The 19,554-nt window shown below is 54.4% G+C and overlaps 1 protein-coding gene across 1 annotated transcript in view; it reads right to left on the bottom strand.

The window, feature by feature from the left end:
• The window catches only part of MYORG (myogenesis regulating glycosidase (putative)), a 123,637-nt gene that overhangs the window by 20,141 nt on the left and 83,942 nt on the right, over positions 1-19,554 (bottom strand). The window contains exon 8 of the mRNA XM_063946091.1: positions 7,669-7,790. Within this exon, the coding sequence (XP_063802161.1) occupies positions 7,669-7,790 (122 nt within the window). The remainder of the gene's footprint in view (positions 1-7,668; positions 7,791-19,554) is intronic.

Below are 19,554 nucleotides of genomic sequence, written 5' to 3'. Positions count from 1 at the left end.
CCCCTGGAGGAGGAATAAATAGCATGGTGCATGTAGCGCACCACCGTGCCCGCAAGGGGCTCATTTGCGCTTGCCCAGCTGCTGACATGCTGGCCGCCGGGATCCTGCCCGCCGACATAACATACTACGCCCTGAATACCACCCTGTTTAATAAACAGCTATATTAGTAGCACTGTAACCTATTTGTTACGTATATAATGTTATGAACTTTATATGTTTACCTTATTTTTCACATGCATGTTGTAATTGTATCTTACTGTTTTTCATTTACAGTTTTACCAATCAGATTGCAAAACTCATATCTCAAACGCTAATATGCACACATGCATTTTCCTTTACTAAATAAAAATACCATTCTTCAGACATCGCATCGAGTGGGATTATTGAAAAGTATGAGGCGGTTATACTGTAGGCTTCGAATTTGCCAAAACGGCTTAGTGAGAGGTTCAACAGTAGTCAATAAACACATGCACTCCAACATGACCCATTCCATTAGGTACAAAATGCTCTGTTCCTGGACTTCCTTTCAAGTGACGGCTCCAGAGGTGGGGCTGCGGCATAGTCAAAAATTCAGATAGGGGAGCCACACCAATCTAATTCAATCCAAACCCTGTATGTCCCTGTTTTATATATTTTCTTTTATTTCCAACACTGTAGCACATCACAAATCAAGTACAATAATTTTATTTTTGTATAATCTGTTTTTATTGAAAACAATACAGACATATAGCAAAAGGTAAACACATAGGAACACATTAACTGACACTTAGAAAGCGGCTAAATACAGCGGTGTACAGGAGTATAAACGAAATTGCAGCAGTGTGTTCGATATGTCCAAAGTCTGCATTAACATTTTTTTAAAAAGGAAACTTAAAAGAAGACAGGCAAAGGAGGGAAAAAAGAAAATAACAAAGAAAGAGGTGACCGAGCCGAGAATGCAAAGAAGGGAAGGAAAGGCAGTGTGAAAGAAACGGACGTATTCAAATATGCCTACCCGGGACAAATGATAAATGAGCCCCCATCTCATTTCAGGGAAGAAATATGGGTTTTGTATGACTCAGAGGTTTTATATTCTATCCAAGGCAGCCATGTAGCTATAAACTCAGTCCGTCTATCCCCAGCGCTCAGTAAAATATCTTCCATATTCATATAATAATCCAGTCTGGAGTACCAGGTATGCCACGTAGGAGGATTGGAGGACCTCCACAGAGTTGGAATTACTGCCCGGGCGGCATTGCCAAGGTGTCGTAATAGTGATCTCTTATAGGTAGAAACTGGGGTAGTGGAGTGGTTTAACAACCAAAATGCCGGGTCGGATGGGATAGGAGCATGAAGGATAGCACCGGAAATGGAGATTACATCCCCCAAAAAAGTTTTAATAAGGGGGCAAGTCCACCAAATGTGTAGCAAGAAGCCTAAATCTTTATGACACCTCCAACAGACAGGGGAGATAGATGGAGAAATGGCGTGTAGGAGGGTAGGGTGTCTGTACCATCTCATCAATATCTTATATTGTATTTCTCTTACTTGTATGCATATGGAACTCCTATGGGCTTTAAGAAAAATAGATTTCCATTCTCTATCTGAAAATGAGAGGTTCAGGTCTCTTTCCCATTTCTGGGTGAAAGGAGGAGGGGTCAAGGAGTCAGATGTAAACAGGAGTCTGTACAGGGTGGATACCGTGTGTTCGGGGTTCAGGGGCGCCACACACATCCTTTCAAATGGAGTCAGCTCCCGGGCCGCTTGCCGGTATATATTGCCGTATACAGGAAGTGTCGAACCTGTAAAAACTTCCAGAAATCAGCCTGTGGGATCTCCCATTTTGCTCGAATATCTGAAAATTGCTTAACCCCGGTTGGCTGAACTAGCTGACCTACTCTGAAAAGTCCCTCCAGGGCCCAGTTTTGGTAGTAGACAAGGGAGAGGCCAGGTGGGAAAGCAGGGTTACTCAAAAAAGAAGTAAGGGGGACAAAGACCGAAGAGAGGGACGGTCGTCGTCTTATCCCTTTCCAGAAGGAGAGCGTAGGAGAAAGTCGGGTGGGGTTGCGGAAGTTTGGGTAGTGTCGGGAGCCAAGGGAAAATTTCAGGATATAGCCGAACATATAGGCCTTCTAAGACCACCCATTGTTTAACCTCCCGACTCCTGGTCCAGTCCAAGACCCTGTTCAAGAGGATTGCATGGTAGTAGTTTTTAATATCTGGGAGTTGAAATCCACCATTTGTAGGTGGGCGAGTAAGGACGGATCTACCAATTCTGAGTCTCTTACGACGCCAAATAAATTATTGAATCAGGGATCTTATGGTCCGGAACCAGGAATCCGGGATTCGGATTGGCAAGGTTTGAAGGAGATAGAGCAATTTGGGTAAGGTGTTCATCTTTACAACATTAATTCTGCCTAGCCAAGAAAGATTATGGTGTTGCCATCTGCAGTAGTCATTTCTAACGGCTTGGAGTATAGGGTAGAAGTTCAGGGACAGCAGACGCGATAAATCACTAGGAAGTTGGACTCCTAGGTACGTGATATGGGAATCTCTCCATATAAATGGGAAAGTAGATTTAAAAAAAAGTTAAAGTCGTGTGGGGGGTTGAAATATTGAGGGCATAGGATTTGTACGTGTTGACTTTAAAACCGGAAAGTGAACTGAAGATGTCCATTTCACACATGAGGTGAGGAAGTGAGTGGGTGGGTTGTGTAATGACTGTCAGCAGATCATATGCAAACAAAGCGAGTTTGTAGTCCGTATCACCTACTTGAAGCCCCTTAATGTGGTCATTCGCTCTAATAGCCCTGGCCAAGGCTTCAATACAAAGGACGAATATCAGGGGGGACAAGGGGCAACCCTGTCTCATTCCATTGCTTATAGAAAAATTGTCAGAAAGAATCCCATTAACCCGCACTCGAGCCGATGGCCGTGTATAGAGGGATAATATTCTGTGGAGAGCTTGTGGACCCAACCCAATGTGCTCCAACACAGCCCTCATAAAGTCCCAATTGACTCTGTCAAAGGCCTTTTTGGCGTCTGTAGACAGCAACACAGTAGGTGTCCTGCTATTAGAGGCCTGATGTATAAGGTTGAGGATCTTTGTCGTATTATCTTTTGCCTCGCGGCCCGGGACAAAGCCCACTTGATCACTATGAATAAGTGATGGGAGAAACTTGTTTAATCTAAGAGCCATCAATTTCGCAAAGAGTTTGAGATCCACATTAAGCAAAGAAATGGGTCTGTAACTGGAGCACACTGAGGGGTCCTTCCCTGTTTAGGAATCACAGTAATATGGGCCTCCAGGGACTGACCAGAGAAATGCGTATCAGCCGAGATGGAGTTAAAGGCCTGTAATAATCTGGGGGCAAGAGTCTCTCTAAAAGTCTTATAGTAAATGGCGGTAAAACCGTCCGGACCCGGGCTTTTACGTAAGGGCGTGGAGGATATAACTTGTTCAACCTCAGTTAAGGTGAAGGGTGCTTCCAAGGAGTCACAGTCTGAGAGTGACAACTGAGGGAACGCCACTTTAGCTAAGTATTTCCGAGATCTTAACATATTGGAAAGGGGATCGTGGGCCGGAGAGGGATCATCTAAATTATATAAGGTATTATAATAATCTTTAAAACACGCTGCTATCTCAGGCGTTTTAAAGCATACGGAGCCCGCGCTATTTTTCATAGAGGGGATAAAAGAGGCCAGTCTCTGGGATCTAAGTGCCTGTGCTAACAAACGTCCTGGCTTATTTCCCCATCGATAGTATTTGCTGTTACATTTGCGCAGAGAGACTTGGGTTTTATTATTGAGGATTTTCCGTAAGTGCGTCCGGGCTTCAGATAGGTCCACCAAATCGGAGGGAGACAGGGAGGATTTATGGCGGATCTCCAAGGAATGGATTTTATGCAATAATGCGGTGGTTAGGGCCAGCCTATTTTTCTTCACAAAAGAGCCTAATTGAATCAATTTGCCCCCGTATAACACATTTGTGGGCCTCCCAAACCGTAATTTTGGATAAGTCCCCCGTATTGTTAATGGAAAAATAATCAGATAATGCCTTATCTAGTACAGTTTTGCAGAACTCATCATATAGGAGGGATTCATTAAGGCGCCAGGTCCAGGGGTCGGGGGTTCGGGATGGGACTGAGAGGGACAGGAATACCGGGGCATGGTCTGACCAAGTAATGGAGCCAATGGAGGCATCCACTAATAAGGGGAGGTGTCTATGGCTCAGAAACAGGTAGTCTAAACGTGAATACACCTGGTGTGGGTGCGAAAAGAATGAGAAGTCTCTTTCAGAGGGGTGTGTGACCCTCCAAGAGTCAGCAAGCTGAAATTCGTGGAAGACCTTGCTAACCTGTCTGTGTTTTTGTTCAGAGAATTTAGGGGCTGGAGGGGAAGTGTCAATGGAAGGGTCCATAGACCAGTTTAAATCGCCCCCCAAAATAACAATACCTGTCATGAGGGCTTCAAGCCGGGGAAGTTGAGAGTGAAAAAAGGACGGTTGGCCCTGATTTGGAGCATAGAGGGTTATGAGAGTGTACGTTTGTGAGAATATATTTCATTGCACCACCAACAATCTACCCGGGATCAGTTTGTGAACTGAGACATCAGTCACTTGTAGGGCTTTAGAGAAAAGTATAGCAACCCCCTTGGATTTACTTTCGGGGTTATTGGAGTAGAAAGCAAGGGGGAATCTATGGTTTACCAAAGAGGGCCTGCGGGCAGAGATCTTAAAGTGTGTCTCCTGTATCAGAGCAACATCTACTCCGTCCGATCGCAGTGTCCAAAATAAATGGGACCTCTTCTCAGGGATGTTAAGACCTTTGGCGTTAATTGGGACAAATTTAAGTGTACCCGGGGCAGACATCAGGTCGTATAACAGTACCGGGTAGTAGGAGACTTGGACAGGTCACTAAAGAAAATGAGAAACAATATAGAGGGGAAAGAAAGGAAAAAGAGCAGATTACAGAAAATAGGAACATCAAGAACAAAAAAACATCCGCAATGGGAAAGCTGGTAAGCATGTATACCAGAAACCCCATAGGGCACAGCGGCTGTGTGCGGGAACGGGGCAAGGGAGTCACCCCCCGCAGGCACCATATCTACTATGAACAATTAAGAACAAGAAAGAAAAAAAAGGCAGTAACAACTAACTGTCTAATAATATAGTCTCAATACTAAGCTCCAGGTTTAAAGGTAAAACCGGTGAGAACACTGTGAAATGGAGCAGTAGCGGCACGAGGTCGCATAGGATGTATCTCACCCGGCATGCCACATCTGGAACGTTCAACCCTCCTGCAGGAAACAAGAAGGTCCAGTTTGCAGGGCAGTAGAGAAGAATGTCGTCAGGTAGCGGAGGAGTCCTGGCAAGCGGAGAGAGTTTTTGAAGCTTTCTTCTGAGAACTATGTACAACTTGCCATGACGCACCACCCCCCGCAGGTTGGGGCGGGAGCAGATCAGGGAGGGTGAAGTCCCAATCCAGAATCTTCAGGGGTGGGAGACCGAGACCGGAGCAGAAAGTGGGAAGGTCGGAGGGAGTATGCAGGGTGTGGACCTTTCCCTAGGCGGAGACCTGCAGGCTGAAAGGGAAACCCCATCGGTATTTCAGTTGTTGTTTGCGGAGTTCCTCCATAAGGGGTCGGAGGGTCTTTCTTTGTTGAAGCGTATGCCAGGAGAGATCCTGGAAGATGGAAATTGGGTCGCCATTAAAGTCCAGGCCATCCAGGCGGCGCGCTTTACTCATAATTTCCTCTTTCTGAGAGTAGTAATGCAATCGACATATGACGTCCCGAGGTCGGTCGGAGGAGAGCCCTCTCGGTTTAAGGGCACGGTGAGCTCTATCAAAGGTTATGGTGTTAGCCAGATCCTTACCCAGAACTGCGTTGAATATTTTCGTCAGGGCATCCACTAAGTCTGTCTGGGGGACATCCTCGGGAATACCTCTCACCCGGACATTGTTTCTCCTACCTCTATTGTCCAAATCCAACACACGGGACCGCAGCGACCGGATTTCCTCTGATTGAGCCTTGATAACATCCGTTAGGGACCCCATAAAGACATCTGCAGAGTCACGATGGTCCTCCAGTGCGGTCACCCTATCAGAGAGCTGCAAGATATCATGTTTGATAGATGCCAACTCCCTGTGCATGGTGTCCTGGAGATCCTGCTTCATTGGAAGCGTTTTCATAAACTTCAAGATGTCTTGAAGAGCAGTATCGTTGTGAGCGTGTGGGGCAGGTTGCTCCATCGCTAATGGAGAGGCGGAGAGGCGGAATGGCAGGAAGAGGGGCTTGAGGGGGAGAGATCTCACGAAGGCGTTGCGGGAGTGGGCTGTAGGAATGATCTCATTCCCGGCTGGGTCGCGGTCTCCCTAGAGTGCGTAGTATTACTTTTCTTTTTCCCGGATCTGACCATGCTGAGAGAAGGACAGATGATTAAACGATAGCATGTGATATAGACTTTATGCAAAGATACTGCTCGATACGCTGTGAAGTGCCTACAGCATGGTGACTCCCAGTGGAATGGCACTAGCACGCCATTAATCAAATTTCATCCATTAAGGGAACAAGCACACAATGGGCATCGTTTTCCGCATCCCCGGAGAGGAGAGGGCGGACGTTGGACATTCGTGCCGCCGGCTCCCAGTAGGCGTCCCGAGACAATTTGCAAATTCTGTCAGGCAGGTATAAAGGCAATATAATCACAGATATAAGTCCATGTATTTGGAAGAGCCACTAGGGGGAGCTCCAACCCAATACATATACTTCATAAGGCAACTCCACTGTGTAATGGGGGCATAATCAGCAGTAAATATTAAATGCACAAGAACAAGAACTGTACCAGACTCACTGATGATAAATATGATATATAGCCCTCTAATATCTCCTCCCCAAACAGCAATGCAGAATGAAGAGGGAGTATCAGCAGAAGAGGGAGCAATGGAGAGGGCTCACCCAGTCACCAGTCTGGCTCCAGGCTGCAGCAAGCGTCCTCCACGTGCAGAGGGAAGATGGCCGTCCAGGGTGGGATCTGAGGAGGGAGGCTGAAGCAAGCAACGTCCCCCGCGCCTCCGTGCACCCCAGGAGCAGATAGGCCTTAGGTTACACTCAGGGACGGCCCCAGGATCGTGCGCCGGGATCCCCCGCTGGGTGCTGCAGCGGCGTCACGTGCCGCGTCCGGAGCTCGGAGCCACGGCCGCCGGATGAGGCCGTGCAGGCCGCGGGGATGGTGTAATCAGCTCACCAGATTGCCGGGCGGCTTCAGCGGTCCCAGGTAAGGGGTGGAAGCAAGGTCCCGGCTCACAAGCGCTGCCGTCTCAGGGAGGAGAGATCCCGCCGTTGATGCGGCACTTCCAGCGTCGCGGGACGGGCTGGTAAAATCGAGGCCCCGGCTGTGAAAGGCGAGCAGGCCACAACCCGCAGGGACCGTGAAAACAGTCCCCCGGCTCCGTGACCTATCCCACCGCCCAACCGGGTTACTGGCCGACCAGGAGAGTCGACGTGGGGCTGCTGGGCACTGTATTGCTGATCAGCTTAGGCTTTATCTCGGGAGCCTCTGCACAGCACGTCCGTCCTGGTTGTTCGCCAAGCCACGCCCCCCCAAGTACAATAATTTTAATTGTGATGTTTTGCTTTTCTTTCTGCCAGAATGATTTTTTTTTTATATATAGTATTTAAAAAGCTTACCCAATCATTGCAGCAAACCCACGGGGGAGTATTAAAAGACATTACAGGTAGAAAGGTGACAATTTGTAGCCACCTGATGAACAGTTCTTCATCTGTTAAAAATTCATCAGCTAGTGTTCCACCTTTAAATAAACACATTTAAAGAAGAAATGTTATGCAGAATTAATGTATAATAGCTTATTTTAGTAACAAACAAAAAATACATTTAAATAGTGTCTACATTTTGTACATATTTCTAAAGCAAACATTGGCCCTCATTCCGAGTTGTTCGCTCGCTAGCTGCTTTTAGCAGCAGTGCATACGCTAAGCCGCCGCCCTCTGGGAGTGTATTTTAGCTTAGCAGAAGTGCGACCGAAAGGTTAGCAGAACTGCTACTAAATAATCTGCTGCAGTTTCTGAGTAGCTCCAGACCTACTCCTACTTTGCGATCACTTCAGACAGTTTAGTTCCTGTTTTGATGTCACAAACACGCCCTGCGTTTTTTAGCACACTCCCGGAAAACGGTCAGTTACCTCCCAGAAACGCCCCATTCATGTTAATCACTCACCGATCAGCAGAGCGACTGAAAAGAGTTGCTCGCCCTTGTGTAAAACTGCATAGTTTTTTGTGAAAGTACGTCGCGCGTATGCACTGCGGCCCATACGCATATGCAGAAGTGCCGATTTTTAGCCTGATCGCTGTGCTGCGAACAACGGCAGCTAGCGATCAACTCGGAATGACCCCCATAGGCCATTCATAGGCATGTGCACGGGGGGTGCATGGTGCGCACAGGCACCCCCTAATGTCCGGCACCCCCGCACTTCACGCCTGCGATCCGATCATCGCTGTCTGTGTGCTGCTGTTGTAGCAGTGCTACTACAGCAGCACACTGATAGTGATGATCGGATCACCTGCATCGCTGCCCGGGCTGTCACATGGTCACCCGTTCCCACTGCGCTGCTTAGACTCATAGCTGTCAGCTACATTGTGGGAGGGTGGCTGGCCGCACAGCCTAGCCCACCCGCCATCATGATCCGACTGTCTGCTTCACGATGTGACATGCTGACATCACACTGCGCGCCCTCCCTTCCCGGCCTCCCTGCGCTGTCGTCCTCCCGCCCGCACTCACTCAATCTCTCCAGTCACTCATGTGCGCCCTGCCCTGCCATTTTCAACAGACAGACACACGTGTAGACTGGAGCCGGCCTAGCAGGACTATCCACTACTGAAGGAGGATAGTGGTGGTCTCGTCTGGACACAGGCAGCTGAGCCTTCCTGCCTGGACCTGATTCATAATGTGAGTGTGGAGATGTGCCCTGTGTCCCAGGGCACATCACCACAACAGTGTGCAGGGGATCTGTGTCCCCTGCAGAGCGTGAGGGTGGACAGCGCTGGGGCAGCTTGTCTGTCCCCAGCGCTGGGTGTGCGGCGGCGGCGGGTGTCCGGTGAAGGGATCGGACGTTTCCCTGCACCGGGCTGTCGGCGGCGGCGGGTAGCGGCGCGGCGGCACTTTAAACTTGGCGCCGTTCTGGCCGCCAATCAGAAGCGCCGCCCGCGGCTTTTGAAATCCGGCACCTTCCGCGAGCCAATCGTGGCTCGCGGGGCGCCGGCCAATCAGAAGCGGACGCGGCGAGCCAATCGGCGCTCGCCGCGTCACAGGCCCTGCCCCCGGCGTCTGACGTCAGACGCCGGGCGGGAGCAAAAGAGACCGCGCGCGCGGAAGAGCGCAGGAGAAGACGCCGCGAGGAGAGAGGAGGCGAAGATCCCCGCGGTGCAAGGAAGAAGAGGACATCGCGGTGGGAGGTCCTGAGGCCGCGGAAGAGGCGAGGAGACGACCGGCTGCGGGAAGATGTCCAGCGGCGGCTGGACGCGTCGAGGCGACGGTGGCGCCGCTGGCCAGGACGGGCCAGTGGCCGAAGATTGAAGAAGAGAGCGCCGGAGAGGTCACCAGGGGTGGGAAGTAAGAGAGCTGACGAAGCTCCCCCCCGGTGCCTCTCCCAGCGGGTCAGGTAGGCCCTTTTCAGGTGCCCCTGTACCCGCCCCTCCCTAGACCACCGGGTGTTCGGGCATTAGGCCCGTGGGCACAGTCAGGCCCTTCCGGCCTGTGGGCACGTAGTCGGGCCCTCCCGGCCCGTGGACACCTTGTTGGGCTCGTGGCCCTGTTAGCCGGGCACTAGGCCCGCGGCCACATCTAGTCGCCCGTGGCGCAAGATAGGCGGGCATTAGGCCCGAGGGACAAACACAGGCAATAGGCCTGGGGGACAGTAGAGGGCATTAGGCCCTAGTCCAGTTGGCGGCCACTAGGAACATAAGGTGACCCTGGGCACTAGTCCCAGGTCACCCAATGGGCAGCAAGTTAGGCGGGCGCTAGGCCCGTGGGTGAAGTCAGGCCTCCGGCCTGTGCGCAGTCAGGGGGCGCTAGGCCCAGAGAATAAGTGCCCCCTGAGGTGTTTAGGTAGGCAGGTCCGCTAGGCCTGAGCCCCTGAGAAGAGAGTACGGGAGGTGGGTGAGCTGTGCGGCCCCTACTACTGGGTGTTCTGAGTCGGGTACTTAAAGGGACAGCACCGTGGGATCTTGTAATCCGATATTGTGATGTATGTTGTTACCGTGCAGGGCAAAATGTCTGTTTGTGTTAAGTTTGTGCATAGTTGTGTTGCACCACCCACACGAGCTAGTTTGAGGGCTCTGTTTATGTAGCTAGTGTAGCGGACGCACACTAGGGTAGTTCTTGGCCCTGCACGGATGTTTTCTCTTTACCTCCTTACAGGGACCTGTAAGTGGAGAAGATCGGAGTGCAAGACTTGTAACGGTGAGTAGCATCTGTGTACGTTTGTCCCTTGTCTGTCCCCGAGCGCCGGAATAGGGATTGCTCACGGACGTGAGAATCCCCTTCATCACACTACGCGCAAGAGTGCGAGTGTGTGAAATCTGGGTGGCTGAGGCTTTGTGCCAGTGATGACCTTTGACCCAACCGGTGAAGGTCGCCGTCACCCCTGGGGTATCCCCTTTTCCGGTGGAAGAAGGGTTGATACCCCCCTTAAGGTAGACTATTTTCTCCTCAGCTCGGTCGTCGGTCAGCTCCGAGAGGGAATCGCCGTGTCCGGATCTGACTGAAGATTGCCAGGTCCGTTGAAGGTTCCGGTACCTGAAGGTGAGAGAGAGCGGCGCCTGGTGAGTACCGAAACTACACCTGCACGGCAGCAGGCACCACCACACGCACCGCCGCACCTCTTACATTTTGGCGTAGTCGGCAGGATAAAGGATACAGGATCACGGACACGATGTGGAACACCACCAAGAAGACCTCCTTGTGGACGGCTCCGGAACAGACTCACCCCCGGACGTGTGAGGACCAGAGCGACTGGGTGACGGTGTCTGGGGCAGACCTCCTGAAGATGGTGCAGCGGTCGGTCCAGCGTGAAAAGGAAGAGCGCCGGGAGAAGGGGCGCAAGAAGGCTGCTGTGGCGCCCTGCAAGAAATGTCGGCAAACGGGGCACTTTGCCGACGAGTGTACTTGGCGAGAGACGTCCTCAAAGAAGGTGGTCCAGGAAGCGGACCGAAGACGTCAGAAGGGCCAAGTGAAGAAGGAGTCCTGGTGTATGCTCTGCGGAAACTACGGGCATGAGCATAACCGTTGTCCCTGGGATGAAGAGTGGAGCCAAGACGAGGTTGATTTTCAGTGTGAAAGCTGTGGAGATCCCCAACATAGACTCCCGGAGTGTCCACGGACTGAAGACAGGACAGACTACGAGGCCACGGTGAAGCAGCTGACGGAATCTCGTCAGCAGCTTTGGGACCGGGTGGCTGCAGAGTCCGTGTGTGCGCTCTGCGAGGCGAGAGGACATGTGCTTCCCGATTGTCCGTGTAATGAAGACCGGATGATTGCGGATGGTCGTGCCCAGAGATGGGAGGAGGAAACCAGGGAAATGGAGCGGAAGACCCTGCTTGAAGTTAGTTCGCAGGTGCCCATTTCCTCTGAGTCGGAACCAACGAGGAGGTGGCCAAGGAACCCGTCTTGGAGAAGGTGGCAGTGGCCCTCCCTTGTTGGAAGTGTCGGCGACCAGGACATGTGACCAGTGAGTGCCCCTGGGAAGATGCCGCGGACCTACTCTGTCCCAAGAAAGCGACCCCAGTAAGGCAGAATCCTTTCCCGCATAAGGCGGAGGTGGACGACTGGGAGGTGAAGAGACCACGCTGCGAAGAAAAGCGCGAAGACCCAGTGACGGGGACGTCCGGAATCTCCCCGCGATGGAACCGTCCACGACCAGGACGTGCGGAACAGGTGTGTCCTGGGTACCTAGAGTTGCCAGCGGAAGCGAAGGAGTACGCTGAAGAAGTAAAGATGCCAGCGGAAGGGACCAAGTACGCTGAGGAGGAAAATAATCCCCTAGTCCAGGTATCGGTGGAGGAGGACTTGGACTACGGTGAGATGTCCGCCGACGAATCCCTCCAAGAGCAGATGGAGGACGACTCGGGCATCGGAAGCGCCGACGAGAGTGACTGGCAGGATCGGGTGGAGTCGTGCTCCCAGTTGAATGCCCTCCGTGTAGAGGAGGAGATAGTCCTGGAGCAAGAAGACCTGCCGGAAGTGCCAAAATGGACGGACGTACGGGGAGAGGATCGTGATGCCGTGGGAGGACCCGTTCCAGAAGAAGACATGGGACCTTTGTAGATGCCCCACGAGGAGATGCGACAGATGGTGGTTGTTGCCCGGGAGGAAACGGATGCCCCGGAGGATTCCGCTGTTGGGTGGTGGTCGGTACCACACCGTGAAGACAGGGACGAAGCCACAGACGATATCAGAGGTCAAGAGTGGGTGACTGTTGTCCCCGTGGAGGAAGATTCCCCTTGGTGGCCAACGTCGAGCGACCCTGAGGAGATGCCACTCCCCCAGAGGATCCGCCGATGGAGGTCAGGAGGTAAGAAGAGGAACCCGGAGCTGGAGGAGGAAGGATGTGGGGTCACGGTCTGTCCGGGCTGGGCCCTCGAACACAACCTCGCCGGAGGGACCTCGGAATTCCCTGACCCGCGGACAGTGGACGTCGTGGAGACCTTTGTAGGGACTACAAAGGAAAAAGGGGGGGGAAATGTGGAGATGTGCCCTGTGTCCCAGGGCACATCACCACAACAGTGTTCAGGGGATCTGTGTCCCCTGCAGAGCGTGAGGGTGGACAGCGCTGGGGCAGCTTGTCTGTCCCCAGCGCTGGGTGTGCGGCGGCGGCGGGTGTCCGGTGCAGGGATCGGACGTTTCCTTGCACCGGGCTGTCGGCGGCGGCGGGTAGCGGCGGCACTTTAAATTTGGCGCCGTTCTGGACGCCAATCAGAAGCGCCGCACGCGGCTTTTGAAATCCGGCGCCGTCCGCGAGCCAATTGCGGCTCGCGGGGCGCCGGCCAATCAGAAGCGGGCGCGGCGAGCCAATCGGCGCTCGCCGCGTCACAGGCCCCGCCCTCAGCGTCTGACGTCAGATGCCGGGCGGGAGCAGAAGAGACCGGGCGTGCGGAAGAGCGCAGGAGAAGACGCCGCGAGGAGAGAGGAGGCCGCGCCGGAGAGCGGCGAAGATCCCGGCGGCGCGAGGAAGAAGAGGACGTCGCGGTGGGAGGTCCTGAGGCCGCGGAAGAGGCGAGGAGACGACCGGCTGCGGGAAGATGTCCAGCGGCGGCTGGACGCGTCGAGGCGACGGCGGCGCCGCTGGCCAGGACGGGCCAGCGGCCGAAGATTGAAGAAGAGAGCGCCGGAGAGGTCACCAGGGGTGGGAAGTAAGAGAGCTGACGAAGCTCCCCCCCGGTGCCTCTCCCAGCGGGTCAGGTAGGCCCTTTTCAGGTGCCCCTGTATCCGCCCCTCCCTAGACCACCGGGTGTTCGGGCATTAGGCCCGTGGGCACAGTCAGGCCCTTCCGGCCTGTGGGCACGTAGTCGAGCCCTCCCGGCCCGTGGGCACATTGTTGGGCTCGTGGCCCTGTTAGCCGGGCACTAGGCCCGCGGCCACGTCTAGTCGCCCCCGGCCCGTGGCGCAAGATAGGCGGGCATTAGGCACGAGGGACAAACACAGGCAATAGGCCTGGGGGACAGTAGAGGGCATTAGGCCCTAGTCCAGTTGGCGGCCACTAGGAACATAAGGTGACCCTGGGCACTAGGCCCTGGTCACCCAACGGGCAGCAAGTTAGGCGGGCGCTAGGCCCGTGGGTGAAGTCAGGCCTCCGGCCTGTGCGCAGTCAGAGGGCGCTAGGCCCAGTGAATAAGTGCCCCCGAGGTGAATAAAGGTGGCACTGGGCACTAGGCCCAGGCCACCCTGAGGTGTTTAGGTAGGCAGGTCCGCTCGGCCTGAGCCCCTGAGAAGAGAGTACGGGAGGTGGGTGAGCTGTGCGGCCCCCACTACTGGGTGTTCTGAGTCGGGTACTTAAAGGGACAGCACCGTGGGATCTTGTAATCCGATATTGTGATGTATGTTGTTACCGTGCAGGGCAAAATGTCTGTTTGTGTTAAGTTTGTGCATAGTTGTGTTGCACCACCCACACGAGCTAGTTTGAGGGCTCTGTTTATGTAGCTAGTGTAGCGGACGCACACTAGGGTAGTTCTTGGCCCTGCACGGATGTTTTCTCTTTACCTCCTTACAGGGACCTGTAAGTGGAGAAGATCGGAGTGCAAGACTTGTAACGGTGAGTAGCATCTGTGTACGTTTGTCCCTTGTCTGTCCCCGAGCGCCGGAATAGGGATTGCTCACGGACGTGAGAATCCCCTTCATCACACTACGCGCAAGAGTGCGAGTGTGTGAAATCTGGGTGGCTGAGGCTTTGTGCCAGTGATGACCTTTGACCCAACCGGTGAAGGTCGCCGTCACCCCTGGGGTATCCCCTTTTCCGGTGGAAGAAGGGTTGATACCCCCCTTAAGGTAGACTATTTTCTCCTCAGCTCGGTCGTCGGTCAGCTCCGAGAGGGAATCGCCGTGTCCGGATCTGACTGAAGATTGCCAGGTCCGTTGAAGGTTCCGGTACCTGAAGGTGAGAGAGAGCGGCGCCTGGTGAGTACCGAAACTACACCTGCACGGCAGCAGGCACCACCACACGCACCGCCGCACCTCTTACATTTTGGCGTAGTCGGCAGGATAAAGGATACAGGATCACGGACACGATGTGGAACACCACCAAGAAGACCTCCTTGTGGACGGCTCCGGAACAGACTCACCCCCGGACGTGTGAGGACCAGAGCGACTGGGTGACGGTGTCTGGGGCAGACCTCCTGAAGATGGTGCAGCGGTCGGTCCAGCGTGAAAAGGAAGAGCGCCGGGAGAAGGGGCGCAAGAAGGCTGCTGTGGCGCCCTGCAAGAAATGTCGGCAAACGGGGCACTTTGCCGACGAGTGTACTTGGCGAGAGACGTCCTCAAAGAAGGTGGTCCAGGAAGCGGACCGAAGACGTCAGAAGGGCCAAGTGAAGAAGGAGTCCTGGTGTATGCTCTGCGGAAACTACGGGCATGAGCATAACCGTTGTCCCTGGGATGAAGAGTGGAGCCAAGACGAGGTTGATTTTCAGTGTGAAAGCTGTGGAGATCCCCAACATAGACTCCCGGAGTGTCCACGGACTGAAGACAGGACAGACTACGAGGCCACGGTGAAGCAGCTGACGGAATCTCGTCAGCAGCTTTGGGACCGGGTGGCTGCAGAGTCCGTGTGTGCGCTCTGCGAGGCGAGAGGACATGTGCTTCCCGATTGTCCGTGTAATGAAGACCGGATGATTGCGGATGGTCGTGCCCAGAGATGGGAGGAGGAAACCAGGGAAATGGAGCGGAAGACCCTGCTTGAAGTTAGTTCGCAGGTGCCCATTTCCTCTGAGTCGGAACCAACGAGGAGGTGGCCAAGGAACCCGTCTTGGAGAAGGTGGCAGTGGCCCTCCCTTGTTGGAAGTGTCGGCGACCAGGACATGTGACCAGTGAGTGCCCCTGGGAAGATGCCGCGGACCTACTCTGTCCCAAGAAAGCGACCCCAGTAAGGCAGAATCCTTTCCCGCATAAGGCGGAGGTGGACGACTGGGAGGTGAAGAGACCACGCTGCGAAGAAAAGCGCGAAGACCCAGTGACGGGGACGTCCGGAATCTCCCCGCGATGGAACCGTCCACGACCAGGACGTGCGGAACAGGTGTGTCCTGGGTACCTAGAGTTGCCAGCGGAAGCGAAGGAGTACGCTGAAGAAGTAAAGATGCCAGCGGAAGGGACCAAGTACGCTGAGGAGGAAAATAATCCCCTAGTCCAGGTATCGGTGGAGGAGGACTTGGACTACGGTGAGATGTCCGCCGACGAATCCCTCCAAGAGCAGATGGAGGACGACTCGGGCATCGGAAGCGCCGACGAGAGTGACTGGCAGGATCGGGTGGAGTCGTGCTCCCAGTTGAATGCCCTCCGTGTAGAGGAGGAGATAGTCCTGGAGCAAGAAGACCTGCCGGAAGTGCCAAAATGGACGGACGTACGGGGAGAGGATCGTGATGCCGTGGGAGGACCCGTTCCAGAAGAAGACATGGGACCTTTGTAGATGCCCCACGAGGAGATGCGACAGATGGTGGTTGTTGCCCGGGAGGAAACGGATGCCCCGGAGGATTCCGCTGTTGGGTGGTGGTCGGTACCACACCGTGAAGACAGGGACGAAGCCACAGACGATATCAGAGGTCAAGAGTGGGTGACTGTTGTCCCCGTGGAGGAAGATTCCCCTTGGTGGCCAACGTCGAGCGACCCTGAGGAGATGCCACTCCCCCAGAGGATCCGCCGATGGAGGTCAGGAGGTAAGAAGAGGAACCCGGAGCTGGAGGAGGAAGGATGTGGGGTCACGGTCTGTCCGGGCTGGGCCCTCGAACACAACCTCGCCGGAGGGACCTCGGAATTCCCTGACCCGCGGACAGTGGACGTCGTGGAGACCTTTGTAGGGACTACAAAGGAAAAAGGGGGGGGAAATGTGGAGATGTGCCCTGTGTCCCAGGGCACATCACCACAACAGTGTTCAGGGGATCTGTGTCCCCTGCAGAGCGTGAGGGTGGACAGCGCTGGGGCAGCTTGTCTGTCCCCAGCGCTGGGTGTGCGGCGGCGGCGGGTGTCCGGTGCAGGGATCGGACGTTTCCTTGCACCGGGCTGTCGGCGGCGGCGGGTAGCGGCGGCACTTTAAATTTGGCGCCGTTCTGGACGCCAATCAGAAGCGCCGCACGCGGCTTTTGAAATCCGGCGCCGTCCGCGAGCCAATTGCGGCTCGCGGGGCGCCGGCCAATCAGAAGCGGGCGCGGCGAGCCAATCGGCGCTCGCCGCGTCACAGGCCCCGCCCTCAGCGTCTGACGTCAGATGCCGGGCGGGAGCAGAAGAGACCGGGCGTGCGGAAGAGCGCAGGAGAAGACGCCGCGAGGAGAGAGGAGGCCGCGCCGGAGAGCGGCGAAGATCCCGGCGGCGCGAGGAAGAAGAGGACGTCGCGGTGGGAGGTCCTGAGGCCGCGGAAGAGGCGAGGAGACGACCGGCTGCGGGAAGATGTCCAGCGGCGGCTGGACGCGTCGAGGCGACGGCGGCGCCGCTGGCCAGGACGGGCCAGCGGCCGAAGATTGAAGAAGAGAGCGCCGGAGAGGTCACCAGGGGTGGGAAGTAAGAGAGCTGACGAAGCTCCCCCCCGGTGCCTCTCCCAGCGGGTCAGGTAGGCCCTTTTCAGGTGCCCCTGTATCCGCCCCTCCCTAGACCACCGGGTGTTCGGGCATTAGGCCCGTGGGCACAGTCAGGCCCTTCCGGCCTGTGGGCACGTAGTTGAGCCCTCCCGGCCCGTGGGCACATTGTTGGGCTCGTGGCCCTGTTAGCCGGGCACTAGGCCCGCGGCCACGTCTAGTCGCCCCCGGCCCGTGGCGCAAGATAGGCGGGCATTAGGCACGAGGGACAAACACAGGCAATAGGCCTGGGGGACAGTAGAGGGCATTAGGCCCTAGTCCAGTTGGCGGCCACTAGGAACATAAGGTGACCCTGGGCACTAGGCCCTGGTCACCCAACGGGCAGCAAGTTAGGCGGGCGCTAGGCCCGTGGGTGAAGTCAGGCCTCCGGCCTGTGCGCAGTCAGAGGGCGCTAGGCCCAGTGAATAAGTGCCCCCGAGGTGAATAAAGGTGGCACTGGGCACTAGGCCCAGGCCACCCTGAGGTGTTTAGGTAGGCAGGTCCGCTCGGCCTGAGCCCCTGAGAAGAGAGTACGGGAGGTGGGTGAGCTGTGCGGCCCCCACTACTGGGTGTTCTGAGTCGGGTACTTAAAGGGACAGCACCGTGGGATCTTGTAATCCGATATTGTGATGTATGTTGTTACCGTGCAGGGCAAAATGTCTGTTTGTGTTAAGTTTGTGCATAGTTGTGTTGCACCACCCACACGAGCTAGTTTGAGGGCTCTGTTTATGTAGCTAGTGTAGCGGACGCACACTAGGGTAGTTCTTGGCCCTGCACGGATGTTTTCTCTTTACCTCCTTACAGGGACCTGTAAGTGGAGAAGATCGGAGTGCAAGACTTGTAACGGTGAGTAGCATCTGTGTACGTTTGTCCCTTGTCTGTCCCCGAGCGCCGGAATAGGGATTGCTCACGGACGTGAGAATCCCCTTCATCACACTACGCGCAAGAGTGCGAGTGTGTGGAATCTGGGTGGCTGAGGCTTTGTGCCAGTGATGACCTTTGACCCAACCGGTGAAGGTCGCCGTCACCCCTGGGGTATCCCCTTTTCCGGTGGAAGAAGGGTTGATACCCCCCTTAAGGTAGACTATTTTCTCCTCAGCTCGGTCGTCGGTCAGCTCCGAGAGGGAATCGCCGTGTCCGGATCCGACTGAAGATTGCCAGGTCCGTTGAAGGTTCCGGTACCTGAAGGTGAGAGAGAGCGGCGCCTGGTGAGTACCGAAACTACACCTGCACGGCAGCAGGCACCACCACACGCACCGCCGCACCTCTTACATTTGTGTCAAGACTTGAATGACCACTCACTCACTGTGTGTGTACCAGGGGAAAAGAGAGGGGTTCAGGCCATCCAGGGCCACGGGTTAAATTGTGTGACCACACCCCTTTTTCTATACTTTCAATGGAAGTTTGGAGAGCCAAAAATCGGTACAGACCATAAAAAATGGTACTGTACCTGCCAAAAAGGTACAGTTGGAGGGTATGTATGTATATATATATACACTGTTCCGTCCTTCATTAATATGCATGCAACACATGCAATATCATCTGGTTGGCCACGCGGCTCGGCTGACCAGATCATGTCACATGCAACTCCCAGGAGCACGTAATTGTGCTTACACATCAGACAATATGCACGATATGTCGTTCCGATAAGGAAATTTGTGCCTGTATCGCCTGTCATATTACCCAATTTGTACTGTTGTGTCATGTACAATAGAGAATAGTGGGGGTCATTCCAAGTTGATCGCTCGCTAGCAGTTTTTAGCAGCCGTGCAAATACTATACCGCCGCCCACTGGGAGTGTATTTTAGCTTAGCAGAAATGAGAACGGTTGTATCGCAGAGCGGCTCTAAAAAAAAATTTTGTGTAGTTTCAGAGTAGCTCAAAACATACTCAGCGATGACTTCAGACTATTCAGTTCCGGATTTGACGTCACAAACCCGCCCAGCGTTCACCTAGCCACGCCTGCATTTTTCCTGGCACGCCTGCGTTTTTCCGCACACTCCCTGAAAATGGTCAGTTGCCACCCAGAAACGCCCACTTCATGTCAATCACTCTGCGGTCAGCAGTGCGACTGAAATGCATCGCTAGACCCTGTGCAAAACTACATTGTTCGTTGTGCCCGTACGTCACGCGTGTGCATTGCGCCGCATGCACAGAACTGCCATTTTTTAGCCTGATCGCTGCGCTGCGAACAAATGCAGCTAGCGATCAACTTGGAATGACCCCCAGTGTCCTCACATTACAAGGATA

Source organism: Pseudophryne corroboree, chromosome 11 (assembly GCF_028390025.1).
Source record: "Pseudophryne corroboree isolate aPseCor3 chromosome 11, aPseCor3.hap2, whole genome shotgun sequence".
In the NCBI taxonomy this organism is placed as follows: Eukaryota; Metazoa; Chordata; class Amphibia; order Anura; family Myobatrachidae; genus Pseudophryne; species Pseudophryne corroboree.
The sequence above is the reverse complement of the archived record's forward strand: the minus strand, read 5'-3'. Positions and strand labels throughout refer to the sequence as shown.